Genomic DNA, 22,193 nt, shown 5'->3' with positions numbered 1-22,193 from the left:
AAAAAATCACACGGAATAAAACAACAGAGTCCCTCGAACCCCGTAAAGATATTTTAAACGGTATAACAATTATTTAATTAACAGAAATCCTCGCTTTCAATTGAAATGAAAAAATATAAGAATTATTAATTGAACAGAAACCCTCGATTTTTTAACGAACACCAGGTATATAAAAAATCACACGGAATAAAACCACAGATCCCCTCAACAAGCGGAAATCTATTTTAGATGGTAATACAATTTTTTTTTTTAAAGAAATCTTCAATTAAAATTTATATGAAAAAATATAAGAATTATTTATTTAAAAGAAATAATCGGTGTTAGTACAACTAGAATTAAATGACAAAATCACAAGGAATAAAATTATAGAGACCCTCACTTCCCGAAAAGGTATGTTAAAATGTATAAAAATTATTTAATTATCTTAACTTCTCGATTTAAGTCGACCTGAAAAAATTTAAGATTTATTTATTTAACTTATATTTTCGAATTTTGAATGAAAACCTTGCAATTGGAAAATAAAATGTGCTGAAACGACATAGTAATGCGATCCCGGTACAGATCTTTTAAAGGTAGTGAAAATAATAAAATAAAAGAAATTAACGATATAAATTGAACGGAAAAAAATATAAGAATTATTTTTTTAACATAAATCCTCGTTTTTTTAACGAACACAATGTAAAGAAAAATTCACACGGAATAAAACGACTGAGTCCCTCAAACCCCGTAAAGCTATTTTAAAATGTATAACAATTATTTATTTAACAGAAATCCTCGCTTTTTGAACGAACACCATGTAAAGAAAAAATCACACTGAATAAAACAACAGAGTCCCTCAAACCCCTTAAAGCTATTTTAAAAGGTATAACAATTATTTATTTAACAGAAACCCTCGCTTTTTGAACGAACACCATGTAAAGAATAAATCACACGGAATAAAACAACAGAGTCCCTCAAACTCCGTAAAGCTATTTTAAGAGGTATAACAATTATTTATTTAACAGAAATCCTCGCTATCAATTGAACGGAAAAAATATAAGAATTATTTATTTAACAGAAATCCTCACTTTTTGAATGAACACCATGTAAAAAAAAAATCACACGGAATAAAACGACAGAGCCCCTCAAACCGCGTAAATCTATTTTAAAAGGTATTACAATTATTTATTTAACATAAAAACCACGATTTCAATTGAACGGAAAAAATATAAGAATTATTTATTTAACAGATATCCTCGCTTTGTGAACGAACACCAGGTAAAGAAAAAATCAAAGGGAATAAAACGAAAGAGACACTCAAACCCAGAAAATCTATTTTAAAAGCTATAACAATTATTTTTTTAACTGAAATCTTTGCTTTAAATTTAACGGAAAAAAATTAAGACTTATTTATTTAAAAGAAATCCTCGCTTTTTGAACTTTTTGAAAAAATCACATGTAATAAAACAACAGAGCCCCTCAAACCCCTTAAAGCTATTTTGAAAGGTATAACAATTATTTATTTAACAGAAATCCTCGCTTTTTGAACGAACACCATGTAAAGAAAAAATCACATGAAATAAAACAACAGAGCCCCCCAAACCCCTTAAAGCTATTTTAATAGGTATAACAATTATTTATTTAACAGAAATCCTCACTTTCAATTTAACGGAAAAAATATAAGAATTATTTATTTAACAGATATCCTCGCTTTTTGAACGAAGACCATGTAAAGAAAAAATCACACGGAAGAAAACGACAGAGTCCCTCAAACCCCGTAAAGCTATTTTAAATGGTATAACAATTATTTATTTAACAGAAATCCTCGCTTTTTGAACGAACACCATGTAAAGAAAAAATCACACTGAATAAAACAATAGAGTCCCTCAAACCCCTTCAAGCTATTTTAAAAGGTATAACAATTATTCATTTAACAGAAACCCTCGCTTTTTGAACGAACACCATGTAAAGAAAAAATCACATGGAATAAAACAACAGAGTCCCTCGAACTCCGTAAAGCTATTTTAAACGGTATAAAAATTATTTATTTAACAGAAATCCTCGTTTTAAATTGAACTGAAAAAATATAAGAATTATTTATTTAACAGAAATCCTCGCTTTTTGAACGAACACCATGTAAAGAAAAAATCACACGGAATAAAACGATAGAGCCCCTCAAACCCCGTAAAGCTATTTTAAAAGGTATAACAATTTTTTATTTAACAGAAAATCCTCGCTTTCAATTGAACGGAAAAAATATAAGAATTATTTATTTAACATAAACCCTCGCTTTTTGAACGAACACCATGTAAAGAAAAAATCACACGGAATAAAATGATAGAGCCCCTCAAACCCCGTAAAGCTATTTTAAAAGGTATAACAATTATTTATTGAACAGATATCATCGCTTTCAATTGAACGTAAAAAATATAAGAATTATTTATTTAACAGAAATCCTCGCTTTTTGAACGAACACTATTTAAATAAAAAATCACACGGAATAAAACGACAGAGTCCCTCAAACCCCGTAAAGCTATTTTAAAAGGTATAACAATTATTTATTTAACACAAATCCTCGCTTTCAATTTAACTTAAAAAAATATAATAATTATTTATTTAACATAAATCCTCTCTTTTTTAACCAACACCTTTTAAATAAAAAATCACACGTAATAAAACGACAGAGTCCCTCAAACCCCGTAAAGCTATTTTAAAAGGTATAACAACTATTTATTTAACAGAAAACGTCGCTTTTTGAAATAACACCATGTAAAGAAAAAATCACACTGAAGAAAACAACAAAGTCCCTCAAACCCCTTAAAGCTATTTTAAAAGGTATAACAATTATTTATTTAACAGAAACCCTCGCTTTTTGAACGAACACCATGGAAAGAATAAATCACACTGAATAAAACAACAGAGTCCCTCAAACTCCGTAAAGCTATTTTAAGCGGTATATCAATTATTTATTTAACAGAAATCCTAGCTTTCAATTGAAAGGAAAAAATATAAGAATTATTTATTTAACAGATCTCGCTTTTTGAACGAACACCATGTAAAGAAAAAATCACACGGAATAAAACGACAGGGCCCCTCAAACCCCGTAAAGCTATTTTAAAAGGTATAACAATTATTTATTTAACAGAAAAACCTCGATTTAAATTTAACGAAAAAAATATAATAATTATTTATTTAACAGAAATCCTCGCTTTGTGAACGAACACCATGTAAAGAAAAAATCACACGGAATAACACGACAGAGCCCCTCAAACCCCCTAAAGCTATTTTAGAAGGTATCAAATTTATTTATTTACAATATATTCTCGCTTTAAATTTAAAGGAAAAAATTTAAGAATGATTTAGTTAACAGAATTCCTATCTTTTTGAACGAAAGCCATGTAAAGAAAAAATAAAACGGACTAAAACGACAGTCACCTTCAAACCCCGTAAAGGTATTTTAAAAGGTTAAACAATTATTTATTTAACATAAATCCTCGCTTTCAATTGAACGGAAAAAAATAAAAGAATTATTTATTTAACAGAAATCCTCGCTTTTTTGAACGAACACCATGTAAAGAAAAAATCACACGGAATAAAACTACAGAGCCCCTCAAACCCCGTAAAGCTATTTTAAAAGGTATAACAATTATTTATTTAACAGAAATCCTCGATTTCAATTGAACGTAAAAAATATAATATTTATTTATTTAACAGAAATCCTCGATTTTTGATCTAACACAATGTAATGAAAAAATCACACGGAATAACACGACAGAGTCCCTCAAACCCCGTAAAGCTATTTTAAAAGGTATAACAATTATTTATTTAACAGAAATCCTCGCTTTCAATTGAACGGAAAAAATATAAGAATTATTTATTTAACAGAAATCCTCGATTTCAATTGAACTAACACCATGTAAATAAAAAATCACACGGAATAACACGACAGAGTCCCTCAAACCCCGTAAAGCTGTTTTAAAAGGTATAACAATTATTTATTTAACAGAAATCTTCGTGTTCAATTGAACTGAAAAAAATATAAGAATTATTTATTTAACAGAATTCCTAGCTTTCAATAGAATTAACACCAAGTAAAGAAAAAATGCATTTTCTATTCGTCCTTAGGCATTTTTCAAATATATAACAAATTACCCGAGTTAACAACTCCTTCGGCCCTCCGAAATTGACTCCTCCCCTCCCTGCCCTCAAAAAAGGGGGGGGACGAAGGGGACGTCAGATCCTATTTTAAATTGATAATACTTATCAAACATCACTTGTGTATTATACAGATCATATATCTCATTACCCCTTTTTAAATGTTAATCAAATAATTCTGATTATAATGTCTGATTTCTTGTCTGCTTTTCAAAATGTTCGTATTTGGAACTCTGTCAGTTAACACTAAACTGTAAATTGGGTAACTCTCTCGCAATAACAATAGGCTTAGCTGTGATTAAATCTCATTGTCGGCGACAATTCAATCAGATCAGAGTTGTGCAAATGGAATACCTTTTTGCAAATTGAGTTAGCTTCTTTTTCATAGACAAAATATTTGAATTCCTTTTATTCAAATCACCTATCAAGTTATCAAAAAAATATATGAAGTAGAAATCTGGTCTGTAAATTGTGTCAGAAAAACTTGTCCTTCATAACACGTTATGCAAGGTCCAGAATAATGTTGAAATTCCTATACAGGCAAGCAAATAGCATGGTCCTATACAGGCAAGCAAATAACATGGCATTTCCTATACAGCCAAGCAAATTCCATATGTGGTTACTACTGATAACCCCCCTGCCTTCTCGATATAATAACATAATTTAATAAATAAAAATTTAATTAATAAATATCATTATATTTACGTTAAAATTAAAATCCACTTTAAGTTCTTTTTTTTTTCAGAACATTTAAACGAGTTTTCTATTAGTTATTATGCCTTGGTTTTAATCAGCAATTATGAGTTTTTTTTTTGATTGTTTTTTGCTTTACTCGTATCATTTGTGTTCTTTATTTTCGTTTTGAGTTTCATTTTATTATTGATAGTGATTTGTGTTAGTTTTACGCTTGGATGATTATTCAACTTTATTTCTTCTCATTTTTTGCTTAATGGGGCTCTTCACTTTTCTATGAAAAATTTGTTCTATGGGAAAAGTTTTTTAAATTAATATCAACAGAAGGCTCATTTGAACGGAAATTGGACCTTCTAAAGCAGTTTTTAGCAAAAGAGATTACACCACAACAAAGCAGCGTTCTCTGCCATTCTGTGATGCCAAACACTAATTTTGGCCCAAAGAGGCTCACAGCGTTTTTGGTTTTAAGAACAATTTAGCCTATGTAGGCACAATGGACTGGACTCTTCTTGCCAATAATGGGCCTAGCTTTTGGCCCAAGCTGCACCTGGGCTAATGCAAAGACCTTTGTAGTTAATAAGCATCATAGACCAGACTAAGAAGAATATGGCTATAGTTCCAGATGAGACTCTTTTTACTGTCTTGGAAGCACTTTTGTTTAAGGCGAATAAAACTAGCAAGAACGGATGTTCTCTCCTTTCTCTTAAAACTTTATCTATAGCCTTGCTAATGTCAAAAAAGTGCAATTATACTAATTAATTCATATTAAATTCATCAACAATTTATCTCTAACTTCATAACCGTCAAATTTCAAAACTCTTCCACCATACTCTCAGCAGCTGATGCCCACAGGCGTCACTAGCCCACATGTTTTTAATTGGGGGGAGGGAAACATTGGGGCATCCCCCTGGCCCCCCGTCATGCATGACACCCTGCCCCCTCGCCCGCCTCCTCCTTCGGGACCCCCCTGATGAGTGCGTATTATTTTTTTTATCAGTTTAGTGGTGTATCGATCGTTTATGTGCACAGTACTTGGTAAATCACTTCCACATTCTCACCCCCTTTTTCACTATTTTTTATACCATTTCCTGTAACTTCTCCACTGCTTCACACATTTTGAAAATGTTCTGTCCATCCCTCTTTAACACTTTACTTATCACTAATTCAGGCTCCATTTTTACTTTAACTGGGACAAGTCCAGACTGACTACTTCGTCTCAATTTTTGAACACAGTAATACACTGTTTTACTAATGGGCTATTAATAAAAAAAAAATTCCACAAAAAAATTTTTCAAAGAAAAGTAAAGAGAAACCTAAGACGACCAAAAATTAAGTGAAATGGCAGTCCAAGTGTAAAATGAAGATAAATCACAACCAGTAAACAAGTGAAACCCAAAACGAACAGAAATTACAATAAATAATCAATTTAAACTTACAAAAACTACCACACACAGGAGTAGGGTTAACATCCCCTATGCCTTGTAAATACCAATTATTATTGGTATATAAACAATTCTTATTTCGAGCTACGATTTATTATTTGTCACAACATCAACAAAAAAGAAAGAAAGAAAATCATTACATTAACCAAGACTAAAGAAAATATATAAAAAAATTCAGTTTGAAAGTTTAATACACATTGCTACTCATTCCTATAAATCCCAGCAATTTTTTATTTATTAACGTTATAAAAGAAAAATATTAAAAACGTATTTTGTTTTCAGTAAAGTGAAAATGATGTTTTGGTCTTTATAAGGCATAGTAAAGACAACCAAACACAGGATTAGCTAGCCCTACTCCTGTTTATGGTAGTTTCTGCTCATTTTAAGTTTAGCTTGATTATTTATTGTAGTTTCTGTTCGTTTTGGGTTTCACTTGTTCATTGATAGTGGTTTACGTTCGGTTTACACTATAATTACTATTTGACTTTATAACCACCCGCAATGGGTTTAGTGTGGCCCTTTATTTTTTTTTGAAAGACTTCTTTTAGGGAAAAATTTCGTTGAATGTATTGCAATCACAGATGTCACTGGCAAAGGTATGCCTGAAACCGTTTTTAAGACCTTAGAAAACTATCGGCTTGACATTCAAAATTATAGAGGTCAAGGCTACGACAATGAGGCCAACATGAAAGGTAAATATTCTGGGTTAAAGAAATGAATTACCAAACAAAATAAAAGAGCCATTCTGGTCCCTTGTGGTTCTCGCAGCTTAAACTTGGTGGTTAGTCATGCAGCGAAGTCTTCAGTTCCAACAGTGGCCCTGTTTGGAAAAATCCAGCGTCTGTAACCCTATTCAGCTCTTCAACCAAACGCTGAAGCTATTTTTTAAAAAGTCTTTCGAGGTCCAAAGAATCTTGTACTGGGCCTCCTTTGAAATTGAAAGAGCTCTGTATAACACGTTGGGAGGCACTAATCGGCTCACTGAAAACAGTAAAATATCAGATCGTCGAGGTTCACCTAGCTCTCTGGAATCTTTATGATGATCCCTCGTTTGAAGATAATTTTAGGAGCGAAGCAAACTCTTGGGCCACAAAACTTTAAGATTAGGATTTTTAGTGTCTCTAATAACATGGTATGACATCCTATTTCAAATTAACTTTGCCAGTAAGATTTTTCAAACAGTTCGTGGTAACGAACTGTCAGTAAGGAGTGACCCGGCTCAATAGTAACCAAAACTCTAAAATCTCGAAATTTTGATACCAGTACCTAAAAGTCATAGAAACTTAATTAAAATCCCACCATCCGATTCAGCGTCTCCGGGAACCCTACTGTAGGGGTTTCAAGCTCTTGTCTGCAATAATGTGGAATTTTGTATTTTTTGCCAGAAGAAAGATCACGGATGAGTGTTTATTATGTAATTTGCATCAAGGCTACTACATTTTTTTGACATGTTTTCCCCCTTTTGAGAAAATTAAGTATTTTTTTATTATACAGACTCTTTTATTAAAGTCTCCATAACAATTAGCACAAGTTGCTCCTTACTTGAGTTTGTTACCACAAACTGTTGTATTTGTGTGTCTGTTTTTTTTCTCTCCAAGTCAGGTTTTTAATATTTAATTAGGTGAAAAGGAAATATTTGGACAGTAATTTCTATTATCTTCAGATAAGATACCAAGTGTTCGTCTGATAAGGGAGCCAAGTACATTTTGTAGAAATGCCTGGGCGAGATGAGCCGGAGGGGGCTCATTAGATTGGAAATCAAAAGTTCTAGTGCCTTTTTTAAGAGTCAAAGTGATCGGAGTGCAGGCCTGTTCAATTTCTTCTGAAATCTTATATATTTGAAATCAAACAGTTGGTTTCAACCAAAACTCTAAAAACCGGAATTTTGATACCAATAGATCAATCAAAAGAATCAGATTTTTAGTCTGATTTCAAATATATAAGTTTCATCAAGTTTAGTCTTACCCATCAACGGTTACGCGACTGAGAAAATTTGCCTTCTGTTTAAAAAAAAGGGAACACACCCCCTAAAAGTCATAGGACAATAATGAAACTCTTGCCATCAGAGTCATCACCTCATATAGTCCTCATGTAGTGTTTTCAAGCAACTATATTCAAAAAATTTTACATGTTTATTTTTTTTTGCCATAATAAATATCACGTTGTTGTATTTTTTTTATTTTTTTTTTCATGGGTAATCTTTTATAACCACTTGTACTAGAATAAAGTATGATGGCTAATTATAAATGTAATTAAAATTTCTATTGCATTTTTTAAGCTACCAAAAAATTGATGGCAACTAGGCCCCCTCCCACGCCCCTTTTTTTACCACAGTCACCCGATGAAGATTTTGAAATAGCCATTTTATTCAACTTGGTCGAAAAATATAATAACCATGTCTGGGTGATTAAATGAATCCCCACAGGCACCGGGTGACGGGCTGCAATTTATGAACAGTGACAAATGTGTCCAGATAGGAGGCGTGAGAAATCAGTATACCGACTGTATCCGGGGGTATTTTTTCTGGTCTGGGTGGTTGGCTCCGGGGGTGGGGGGGCGGCTCCTTCCATGGAGGACGGTGTCCGGGGGGCCGGGACAGGCTTCTGCCGCCCCCGCCAGATTTCCCAGCATTATTTAAAAACGATCAAAAATTAAATAAAAAACAAGTTTTCGACTCAAAAACTTTTCAACATCATAACTTAAAACGAAAAGAAACTGGAACGTATATGATGAGTTCGTCCCCTAGTCAATATGTGGAGGAGATGTCCCCTCCACAACGCCTCGCTCTTTACGCTTAAGTTTGACCCTTTCTCACAACTATATTTTTTTAAACAATAAAAAAAATTCTAGTAAAGAGCGTGGCGTTGATGTTGGGATGGCCACTGTCATATACGGTCCAAGTTCTGTTCGTTTTGAGTTTTAATGTCGTCCTTACTTTCAGTCAAAAAAAAACTTGTTTTTTTTATATAATCATTTTATAGAGCGATGGACTTTTGTTTGTGAGGAAGTATACTGGTCAAAGTTTCTTCCATGTAAGTTACTGACATTCATTGTTAAATTTGCTACACGTTTGCATTTTCTTGCAGTCCATTTATGTTTTTAGATAGAGGTAATATTGATTGTTCCTTGACTTTAGAAAAAAAATCATCAAGTGAAAGTAACGTTTTTTTGAAACAAAATGTTCAAAACGAAATTTTGAAGGTACTTTATTGTTTTATTTAGTTCATTGTCTTGATTCAAAGCTTTTCCTATTGTTGATTACTTCTATCCATTTTATTTACCTAACCACCGTAGGGCTCTGTTCAACTTTCTTGAGATAAGATTTCAGTGAAATAAGAAATATAAAAATTAGTGCTAAGACATGTGACATGTGCAAAATCTTTGTTGCTTTTTTTTTTTTAATAACTGGCTGAAGAAGAAAGCTGCTATTGCTTTAAAATTGTATTTAGTGGCCCAAATACAGCTGGACTTCGGACGTATGTACTTGGAACAGAGACGCAGATCGATGCAGAAAACTGGATGAAGATGATAACATGTGCTAGCTATGACTATTTAAAAGTGATGGTGGCTGAACTACAGAGACAAGTTGATGAGCTAACAGGTCAATCTTATTTAAATTTTATTAGCATGCTCAATGAAGAAGACGAATTAAAATAGTCCGTGGTTCAGGTCTTCAAGGTCAAAATGAAAAAAAATTAATAAACACTCAGGTCTCTCACACTTCACAGTAGAACTTATTATCCATGGTTGTGGGAGGTTTCGGCTTCCCGCATGTTTGTTTTTGGGGTGCGCGGTGGGGCCCCCATTAAACTTTGATGTGTTTTAAATGTGTTACTTGTTTAAAATTTTTGATGAACAAATTAATTTTTTTTAAAATAAAAATTTAACTTAAAATAAAAACAACCACGATTTTTCAACCACCATCCAAACTGAGCACTTTTTCCGCCTGCCAATAGTTCTGATCGTAAACTTCTCACAAGAGAGGCAAAAATCTCATACACAGTCTAGATCCTGTAAAGACTATATCAAAATATATTTAGAACGCTTTATTACAACTTACACTCAAACCCTTAACACCTCCAATACCTCTTAACAACCTGTGTGTTGTGCTCTTTTGATACTATTTTTATTTTAGTTATATATATTTTTTTTTTATTAACATAAAAGCTCCCCCGATGTTTCAATCAACCTCCAAACTGAAGACCTTTTTCCGCCTTCCCATAATTCTGAACGTAAACTTCTCCCAAGAGAGGCAAAAATCTCATCCACATTCTAGAACCTGTAAAGACTAAAACAAAAAATATTTAGACAGCTTAATACCAACTTTCACTAACACCCTTAACACCTCCAAGAACACTTAACGAACTCTGTGTTATACTATTTTGATACTCTTGTTATGTTAGTTATATATATTTTTTTTTATTAACAGAAAAGATCCCCCGATTTTTAAATCAGCCTCCGAACTGAGCCCTGTTTCTGCCTTCCAATAGTTCTGAACGGAAACTTCTCCCAAGAGAGACACAAATCTCATCCTCATTCTAGAACCTGTAAAGACTAAAACAAAAAATATTTAGACAGCTTTATACCAACCTACACTCAAACCCTTAACACCTCCAATACCTCTTAACGAACTCTTTTTTATGCTCTTTTGACACTCTTGTTATTTTATTTATATATTTTTTTTTATTTGGTTAATGACTTATTATATTATACGCCGTTTTATGACACTATATTTTTACCTTTAGTTTATGACAAGACCTGATTTGATATGACATTAGTTTAGCTGCTCTAATACTTTTTTAATTTGTTTATTTCTTTATTTGTTTATAATTTTATCTGTTTATATTTCTTAATGATTTGGTGTCCCTGATTCTAATTTCATTGATTTGCTTGTGATCGTTGATGTTTACTTCATGTTCGTTTTTTTGGGACACGAACTTATACTCGGCGATTTATCGCTTATGAAAAGTTTAAAAATAAAGCCTTATTCTATTCTATGTGAGTAGCCATGGAAAAAAATAACCCTTATTATTTGAAACACAATTTTTACAGATAAGGTACTTGAATCTGAAGTTTTGAATTTGGACAAGAGGCCTAAATTATGGTTATCTTCTATTTTATTAGTGCAATATGTTCTATGTCCGGGAAATCCAAGATTTAAGTTGTCCTTTGAGTTTCTATACGTCTTATTGCCCTTGGGCATCTTGAACAAGAGTTGCTGGGTCTGACTCTCTGACCAAATTTTGTATTTTAGTTGATTATTGTCTCTGTCTTGTTTTCTTTATTTGTGAAATTTTATTTAATCCGTTTAATGTTCACGTTTGCTTTGCTCTTTTTAGTGAGCTGTTATCAAAATTACCTTGAATTTGCTGACAGTATCTATGATTTCTGTTAGCTTTAAGAAAGATGTGGGGCATTTCATAGGCAGCGCAATCGCACTGCCTAAGTAAAGAACGATGTTGGCACCATGTATTATTTTTGTTTGTTTGTTATCTTCCATGCCAGGGCACTTCGTATCGAAGGAGTTGTCGTAGAAACTTCGAAAAGGGCTCATTCGATTGGAAATTGGACTGGTTTGTGCCCTTTTTAATAGTCGAAAGTGATTGGAAGGCAACTAACAAACCATTTGTCCCCCCCATTTCCAGAAATACTTCGACTCCATATTGTGAGATAACAATTTTGTTAAGCATAGTTTAGTTCCAGACAGAAATTATATGGTTGAGGATGACACTCACCCAACCCCCTCAGGGAACGTGGGTTTAATTACTGCAGGGTTGGTACATACGAAGTCAGTTGTCACCCGTCAGGAGTGCTTATTTTTTTCCGGTATACAATTGCACTTATTATCGTTGAAGTATTCTCTTAATCTCGAAAATTTTTCATTCATTTGGAACCTTGTGTGTCGTTTGCCATTTTCTAAATTATACATTTAATTGAAGTCAACAAAAAACACTTCTAAACCCACCCTTTATCCAAACACCGCCCCACCAATAGTGGAGAGATTCCTGTTTTTAAGAGGAGAGGAGATAAAGCGATAAAGTAAGATTTTCGATATTACTCTCCCCAATATCAATCCGGGTACGGTTGGACAGCTATGCCATGGTAGATTATCATGATATTAGATGCCTTGATGCCTTCGAAACTACAATATAGGATCGGTATATTGAAGATTCACTAGTATAGTGCTATTTTTCTGAGTCAACAGTCATTGGATGGCACCAAACACCCCTCTCACGACCACCAGGTCACACAGCCCAGACACTCACTATGTTGATACAATAAATGTGGTCAATTGAGTTGAGAGTTCTTTACAGTATTTCTGTGTGAAGTAGCACCTCCCACAGCCATTACGACGTGGGGGAGTAATTTAGCCCTGGTGGCAAATTATTTGTTTACATAACTTAGTGTATTAGAAACATCAAATAGGGGCTAATTTGATTTTAACTTGAAATAGCTAGTTCCCTCTTCAATAGTCGAAATTTATTGGACGGGAATTAACACCCCGTCCACGTCCACAATGTACCCCCATACCTCCCCTCAAAATTTTGAGATAGATATTGTTGTTCACGAATTGTAAAGTTCAGGAAATTATCTCGTTGAGCACTCACCCCACAGTCTTCATGGCATGGGTTGTAAGTTATGCCCTGGTGGCATCTAAGGTCGTTAGTGAAATCTTTGTCGTAGAAAATTTGAAATTGGCTCATTTTATTGGAAGTTGAAAGGTCTTGTGCGTTTTTTAATATTTAAAATTAACATGAGCATCACTAACCCCCCTCTCACTCACAAAATGTAACCAAAAACATCCGCTCAAAATTTTGACAGATACCGTTTAGTCAAAGTATTTTATAGCCGGCGAACATATGTCTTTAATCATGTCAACCCCCCACAACCCTCATGTCCCTGAGCGTAAGTTATGACGTGGGGTCTTATAAGGTTTGTATAGACATCTAGGTTGTTGAAGCTTCAAAAGGGCTCAGTCTATTGTAAAGTGAATGGAATAGTGCACTTTTAATATTCGACAGTGATAGAAGGGCAACTAACCCCACTCGAACGCTCACCTTTTACCCAATCATATCCCATCAAAATTTTGAGGTATTCAGTTTGTTCAACGTAGTCAGACGTCATAGTCCTGAGATCTTTGATGATGATTACAACCGGAGAGGCCTCAGTGCACGTGCTGTAAATTCTGTACTGTGTTCATATGAGTTGTATATATACAAGATTTGTATAAATATTAGACTGTGATCAGATGATTGGAAATTGTGAGTGTCCTTTTTAATATTCTAAAGTGAGTGGAGTGTCACTAACCCCCCTCTCACTCCCATTATTTCTCAAACCAAAGTCACTCAAATGGTAGTGGGATAGATTTTGTTCAACGATTGTGACAGGTGTGGAAATTATGTATGTAAGGAAGACTCACCCCCCCGTGCCCCCCGCGCACAGGGTGTAATTTCTGGAAGGGGGACATCGAAGGCGGGTATAGAGAGAGCTGTCGCAGACCCTGCCCAAGGGTCTCAGTCTCTCGTCAAGTATGATGGAGATTGCCCTTTTTACTAGTCGCAAGCGAGTGGCATTTCACTCACCCCCCTCTCACCCCGACGCGGCTCCCCCACCCCGCCGATCAACCTGTTCAGCGAGGCCATTGGTTAAATGGATGTTAACTGTATGGACTGTTGTTCTTTGGTGTGAACATCCCCCCCCAGCCCTACTGGCCCTTGGGGTTAGTTCTTCCAGGTTCTCCGACAATGCTTTGTTAGTAAATGGTGTAGTATAAAATAAAAAAGTGTGTCTTCGATTGGACCTTGAAAAGAGCTAGGGACTTTGTTATTTGTTGAAAGTGAGTGGAGAACAATTCACGCTCTCACGCCCACCAGTTCACCACACATTTCCAATAAAGGAGATAGCCCGGTTGTTTAACTTAGTTCAAAGTTCTGGACCTGAGGTATAGAGGATGACGACCACTCTACCAATCCTGAGAGTAAGGGTTGTAATTTATGCACTGTGTCGATATAAGTTTTTTATATACCGCGTTGTCATAGAAACTCACAAAGGGATAATTAGATTTTAAATCAACTAGCCTAGGTCAATGTTTAATCGTATAAATTTATTTGAAAATTTAGTCCAGCATACAAATAGCAGTCCTAAAAAAACGTCCCAAATCCAAACTATAATATCCTAAAAAAAATAAAAGATTTTAATTATTTTCTTTTTTAATTAAAAGAAAATGTAAATATAAACAGAAAATATACTAATTAAAAAAAAAATTTTGAAATACAATAATTTTTTAAAAGAACATTAAATAAATCCCTTCAAAAAAAAATGATAACAAATAAAGTCACATAATATAAAAATGAAAAAACTAACCCAAATCAGCCTCTATATATAAATGAAAAACAACCCGAACAGAAATGAAAATAAAGAGCCGAGTCAAACTAAACACTAGCAGAAATTAAAATAATTTTGGCTCAAGACCCCTATGAATTCCCAAGTCCATAACATATTTTTCACTTTACTTAAAAAAATACAAATGTATGTGCATTGTCAGTTTAATATACATATACTGATATTTAGTAATCAAAATGTTAATATTATTTGATTTATTAAAGTTATAAAAGTAAAAACATTTATATATTTTTATGACATGTCTAAACTCAAAGAGAGAATTGAATGTTTAAAATGTAGTAAATGACGATGTTTGGAATTTTGTGTGGCAATCCAATTAATTCTGGTTGATTGTATTCCAACCACAGTAGGTATCACTGTGGATTCTTTTATTTGGGGAGGGGGCAAAAACAACAGAGGGTTTATAATTCAACGCTACTCTTGTTTCGGATGATTTATAGCGAGGGGAATTTTCTTATATGCAGCTAAATGCTGCACTTTGAACGGAATGGAAGTTTATTTGTATTTTATGGTTAGAATGTTTTTCACAAAATTTTTTATTAATTTTATCAAAGCTTTACTCACTAATCTTATTCAAAATGTTCCGATTTTGGTACATATACAAAAGTTTTTTTCGGGAGATGTCTTCGCAAAACAACCAAAAATAATTGAATCAGATGATCAACGTGAAGAGCATTATGAGATTTAAGGTGTTGGGTCCTCATCCTTCCTTTGCCCCCCAAATTATGCGTACCTGCTGACAGTAATATTTTTATTTTTAATTCCATGTAATTATTTTTTTAGAATTGGAAAAAGCTCAGAGACAAGCAAGAGTGGTTACAAGTCCAACATCAAGAATTAATCCGTTTCTGGAGACGCCTGTACTTCTACCTCCCAAAACTTTTTCTCAGCTTCACAAAACCTTTGGAAAGGAAATTGTATTGCTTAGACAAAAGTATAATACACGACTGGGACAGGCAACTTCTAATTTAATTGAACTCTGAGAAGTTGTTTCTTGCAAAGTTGGATATCTTCATCGAAGTAGTTTTTAGTATTTATTATTGACGTTATTTTTCTAGGAGGTAGATGTATTTAATGTTGAGCTTTCTGCAAACCAATACTGAAAATTGTACGATATTCTTAACTAGCGTGAGGCATTCTCCATGTAAGGAGCCCTGAAATCACCCCACTCATGCTCAAGCCTATCCACATAATAATAAAAATTGCCGAAAACACAAATTCTCAAATGCCTATATGCCTGATTATTTCAAACCTGTATTGGTAATTTGAAGTACTGGAAAAACAATGTGTATCTTGATAGTATGGCCTGATTTTGGGATATAGACCTTAAAGTGATTTTAGTTAGTATTCAATCAAGGAAAATTGGGTTGAACTTTTAATCGCTTGCTAATAACAACTGCATTATTCTGTTAGAATCATCAGTTCTAAATGATCAGGGTTGCCATCCCTAGTGATTTATTACTATTTCTAGTAATTTTTTATATTGCCTTTCAAAAAATCACTCAATCAGTACATAAATCACTAGATTATTGAGGGAAATCACTAAATCAACCAAGAACTCCCTAATATCTATTAATTTTTTTTTCACCGGGCGGGAACCCTGCAAATGATCCTTGAATCCAGAAAAACAGACTTAAAAATATTAGGTGCTAAACTTAATGTCCATACTCATGCGTCAGTACACTACTGTCATAGAGATTCCTGCACAAAACATGGCAAAGTCATTTGTATACAGACACAAAGTAAACAAACAGTTTAATAAATGATGTTCAATGTAAGCTTCCAAATCGCTTCCAAAAAGGTTTAACATTTATGTCATGTCCGTGTACATGTCTACCAATGCAAAAAAGGGGTAAGAAAAAGTTGTTTAAAGAAATTAACGAACCATATTAAACCCTAAAAGGAAGAGAGAAAAGGTCGTATATTAAATCAAACTGGCTGTCCTCTGCCAAATCTTGTGCTCCGTTTTTATCAATTGTTTTTTAAACCGTTGTTTTTTTTTCATTTTTTGGTATTGATTCCTTTATTACTACCAATACCACTATCGATAATGTGTTCTAACACGTTTTTGCTCCCCCCCCCTTTTTTACTCAGTTTTCAGCTTGTTTAAGATAAGGTATTTTTTACATATTACCTATGTAACCAGTTTTGGCTATAGGAAACTGGTGAAAACAGTTTAGGTCATGTCAAAGAAACTATAGACATGTTGAATAATTCTGGCTTCGTTATTAAGCTCCCTGTGTCAATATTAGGGAAGTTACATCCTTATTTCAAAATCGAATATTTATGTAAATTGGCATGATTTGTCTCCCTTACCAGTTTGCAAAACAAATGTGCCTCTGACATCGTGATATCTATGGAAAATACATGTTTTAACTATTTTTTCTTTGGTGAGAACCAATTGTTACAAAAAAATGAATATAGATCATTTCTATAGAATATCACTGAACCTAACAATAGATTGTATTTGATTAGTTTATATTTTAACAACAGTGACAAAGCAAGTGGAATTTGACAAAGCTAAACTAACATCTTATTTTAGGCAAAAACTTACGAAACTTCAGTAATATCAGTTAATTATATTTGATGACGAAGAAAAATAATTAGATGTAGGCCAAAACTAACGGAAAAAATATGATATGTCTTTATTCAGTTTTCCTAATGATGAAAATTAAATGTCTTTTATCTCTAATGCGGCATCGGCTTCGTCGGGTGCAATGAATTAGAACTGGTCATGATTGCTTGTGATATGCAAGTTCATGACTGCATTGACTGCATTGCAAGTTTGGTCCATTTTGGGTTTATCGCTTTATACCGTTCATCTAATTAAAAAACTATGCAAAATGTCCATAGTATGTTTTGATTTTGGATAGCCGAAGGGGAGATAATCATGTCTCTTATGATCTGTTGAGAGCTTATTGGTAATATCGAATGAGTTACGTACTAAGTAAAGAAATCGCTCCATGAGAAGTGTTTTATAAGCAACGAATAGTCTCAGTTCAAAATACGGCCTTCAAAATGGTTGTGCCATGATGGGTGCTTTAACGACCCTGATAGAGGTCAATTCCTTTATAGGGTTGCATATCCAAGCTGAAGTTCAAATTACAACATAAATGGGAATATTAAAAAATATAACTATAGAGTAACTAATACTCTCCTTAGACAAATCCTTTGGAGAACGTCTAACAAATCTTCCTTGGCCTTTCACGGCCGAGGACCTCGAATTTTATTGGGAGGAGGGTGCTAGGAGGCCTGAAAATGGACTCACTAAATTTTTCTCTCTGGTTGTAAATATGGCCTTTGGACTGATTGAACGACAAGAAACTATCAGCGAAATCAACTCCTGTTCGGAATTCCTATATCCTTGCTGTTATCCAAATTGCATTATGCATTGGACTCTGAAAAAAGCATCTCGTTATATTTTTTTTCCTTTGTTTAAGCTTATCTTAAGATATTGTCATAAAAGATGTAATTCTGCTTATTACGATCTTGACTGTCCAAATTTCAACAATCCAATGTGAGAAGTCAGAAAACGAATACTTTGAGCTATTTTCCTTGACTTTTCTTAACTTTTCATTTAATTCTCACGGGTAGTGAGAATTAATATAATAAGAGAGTCATGCTTACTCTATTGTCACAAAAAAATGAACATAGATGTATGTTTCTATAGAATATCACTGAACCTAATCGTGGGCCCCCCAAAAGTGTTCTGGTGAACTCAGGTTTTTATGTTTTCTCTTTTTTACTCTTTTTTTTTTAAAAATTGTAAATTATGCCCCTTATTTGCGACATTTTCACAGTGCCCCCCCCAGATTTTTTTCTATATACGCCTTTTAAAACACACAAGTAAGAATATATAATTATTCAATATCTTCAATTATTTTGACTTAAAATACAAAAAAAGTCATTTTTCAAACTATCATGAGGGTTAAAACATATTGTAGTAATTTATCAAAAATTAAAAATGTTCACCTGGTTTTTATCAAAAAGTTAGTGTTAACGAACTTTAAGTAAGGAGCGACCCGGCTCAATAGTAACCGAAATTCTAAAAATCGGAATTTTGATCAGAATACCAATATCATCTACGACACCGTGTTAAAGTTTCTCGGGGACGGGTTATATTCTTACACGAAAAACTGGGTCTTCGTTTCCCAGCCTGTTTGATGTCATGACCCAAAAATTGGTAAAAATAAGTTCAGTCACACTGCTATTTTCCTTGCCTTTTCTTAACTTTTCATTTAATTCTCACGCGTAGTCATTTTTCTCTCTAATCTTGTCCTTCTTGTGTGAAAATATTAACTTGTTAAAATTTTATAGCTATCGATGAATTTCGCTATTTTAAGATATTTGTTTTTGATTCTGTTACTAATTACTGTAACTAAGTTTTTTATTTACAAAAACCTTTTTCGTTTATGTTTTTCTTTCTGATTACATATCTGTTTTCATTAATAGTGTGCATCATATTTTTTTTCGCTCTTTTTGTCAGATTCGAATAAAATAGATGTTGGAACTATGTCAAAAAACTAATTATGATGTTCAAACACCTCATGATGAGCTTTGATTCTCTTAACTCCCATATATTACATGTAAAAAAGTATAAATCTGAAGTTATAATTATTGGTTAAATGGAAATAATGAAAAATACGGTGAGGAATGAATCGACCTCAGCTGGTAATCTACACTACACATTTTTTGTTTTGTGTACGATTAATGTATACTGTTAGGACAATTTAATATAAGGATAAAACTACTTATTTCCAATTATTTATACATTAAGCTTTAACTAATATGCGTAGTGCAAAAATTTCCGTTGACCAATAACTTGTTCGTTTCAAAATATAATGAGCGTGAAAAAGATAATATTCCAGCAATATGACATGCCTATAGTTAGATTTTCCATTGGAATTTTGGTAGGAAATTTTGGAGAGAAATTGGGCTCAATGAATAATCTTTTCTCTCACTAATGAAATGGTTACTTTTCTTGGAAATTTGTTTTTATTCGAATGTTGTCCCTTTATAATGGCCGGTTCATTTAATGTTCCTTCAAAGGATAAAGGATGAAGATCTTTCAAAGCTCTTGGTGGCACAGAATGCGCCGAATAGGAGTTTAAAGTGCTGATCCATTATTATTTGTTTAATTTAATTTATTATCTATATTATTTTATGTTTTTTATTTAATTTTTTTTTAAGATTTCTAAATAATAAAATTTTATTTAATTATTATATTAGATACACAAAATACTTTAAAATTCAAAATATTTTTTAGTTAGCTATTACTGACCATAAAACAGGAAAATATACACAATTATAATAATAGACATCATTCTCCAGCGACTAGTCTTGTGACCAGTCTCAGTCTGATGTAATGTTTGGTTAACAGGTAAAATACTATCTGCTTTGATCTCTGTTACTTTCTGAGCCGTCAGAATTTCCTCTAAATATGATATTTATCGAAAAAGAAGGCTGGGCTTTGGTGCTTAATAAAGTGATAACAACAGTCAATATAGAAACGAACATCATATCTACACAGTAAAGTTTTCGTAAAACCTAACCTGTAATATCCATAAATTTTCATCGCTCTCTATACTTACCTTTAGGAATTCTCGCAGTTGCCGGATCATAACAAATACTCTTAAGCACAGCTATTGGCCACTGTTTGTTATATTTAAAAGACCAAGAGACGTTATCTCTTAAGTCCTTTGATTTTTCTGACTGGGAGATCAAGTAAAACACAGTTTTATTGATATACCTGTAGATTTTTAATATATATATTTTTTTCTGAGGGTAACAATAAGCCCTTAATTTTCTAATAGCTTTGGCCGGTCTATAGGTTAAAACAGGCTGAAGCATGTAATTGTAGAAAATATTTGAACTATAAAAAGGTAGAACCTATAATCTTCGAGCTGATGTCAGCTTACTTAAAGGATGATTGTACTTTAATTATTTGTGTGCTTTTCTAGACAAGATGCCTTTTTCACTGACATACCAGGCTCTGGAAACACGATTGAAAATTATCACCAGAACAAAGGGAGGTTGTAAAAACTGGCTTAAAAAGCTGTAAAAACTGGTTTAAAAGATCGTCGACTTGCGAACTGTTGAATAGCAACATAAATAAAACCTACAATCAGCCAAAACTACACTCTTGCTTTAGGGCAACATTGTCAAATAGAGATCATGAACTAACAATCTTGATTGTTAGCATAACAGCATTTTCACTGTCTAGATTGTTAGTGTAACGGCGTTACAATCCAGAATCAGGATTGACAGTGGAAAAGCCCTAAGAACAGTCGGCCTTCAAAAATGAATTAGTAGATAGGGCCTAGACAAATTTTGTTTCATTAAATGTATTTTGAATGTTGTATTCAACTGTAGATAGTATAAATAGGTATTTTAATTGCTTAGTAGCGTTATATGTTTTTACACTTTTTTCTTTTCTTTTTTTTTTACTCAATTTGTGATTGTATTACCGCTCTTCGGTAGTAAATTTACACATTCCTTTGTGAAAAAGTTGTGAATTGTAAGTAATTTATTAAATACACTATTAACTACCTTCTTTTTGTGTTAATATGCGTGAAATGGATTAGTTCTGTCAAAGAAATCTCGAAGAATGTTGTCAAAAAAGGACTGATGATGAGATCAAATACATCTGTTGAAGGTCTGGTTTGTTTCTGTGTTTGAATCAAAAGCAAATTAAATTGTAATAGACCACAGATATAGTGGCTTTCTTCGGGCCCTTTGTTTTTTTCATCCGACGCCAAGAGGTTTCCTGTGGTTTCTTTCCAGGTGCTCAAAGCAACAAAATCCAATGTGAATTTATGGTTCATTATCTGTCACCATTGTTGCTACCATTCCTGTTATATTTTCGGTGGCTATGAACTTGCTTGCATATTGCAATCATTTTCCGTGTTAAATGATATTTGTTCAGGCAGTAAATCTATGGGTCGAATATAGAGAAAAGATTTAATGGCAAGTCGAGAAGACATTTAAAACAATCAAGCGAAAGTTGTGCAGTATTTACATTGCATTTCTATTCGCAATTCGATTTTTTGAAGTCAAAATGGTATGTGTAATAGAGGCAGAAGAAAACTCATTGCAAAAATGAGTCCTTTACTCTCGGGTGATTTACAACAGTCCCTCTACATAATTGTTTAAAACGATGTTATGAGTCTGACTTTAGTTAGACCTTTTCTACTTAAAAAAAGGCAAATGTAAAATTTTTCCTGGCGAAGTAACTGTTGTAAAAGTCTGAATGACATCTTTTCAGTTTATTTGAACTTAGAGAAAGTAAATTCTCGTATGGTTAGTCAAATTTGCATAAAAAAAATCCTGTGTCCATATATAAGTTTATAAAGTATTATTTTTGAGCACTTACTGTAAGAAAGTACAACATTCGACAATCAATACAGTTGAGACTTATCAGTTGCTTTATAAAACCTCGAACAAAATTGAAGAAATGCATTTAATCAACTTAGCTTCCGAATGGATCTTACTCATCGAATTATTCTATTTGGATTGGCCATA

General features: G+C 33.2%; 1 protein-coding gene across 1 annotated transcript; it reads left to right on the top strand.

The window, feature by feature from the left end:
• Window positions 1-9,571: 9,571 nt before the first annotated feature.
• On the top strand, window positions 9,572-16,631 carry LOC148947666 (uncharacterized). Its single transcript, XM_089096185.1, has 2 exons — window positions 9,572-9,870; window positions 15,456-16,631. Exons 1-2 carry the CDS (start codon window positions 9,789-9,791, stop codon window positions 15,653-15,655), a joined length of 282 nt encoding a protein of 93 aa, XP_088952311.1. The 5' UTR covers window positions 9,572-9,788; the 3' UTR covers window positions 15,656-16,631.
• Window positions 16,632-22,193: the final 5,562 nt, after the last annotated feature.

This window comes from Artemia sp. Qi Xiang Cuo, chromosome 10 (genome assembly GCF_049724085.1).
Source record: "Artemia sp. Qi Xiang Cuo chromosome 10, ASM4972408v1, whole genome shotgun sequence".
Classification (NCBI taxonomy): Eukaryota; Metazoa; Arthropoda; class Branchiopoda; order Anostraca; family Artemiidae; genus Artemia; species Artemia sp. Qi Xiang Cuo.
Note: the sequence above shows the minus strand (reverse complement) of the source record. Positions and strands in the feature narration are given on the sequence as shown.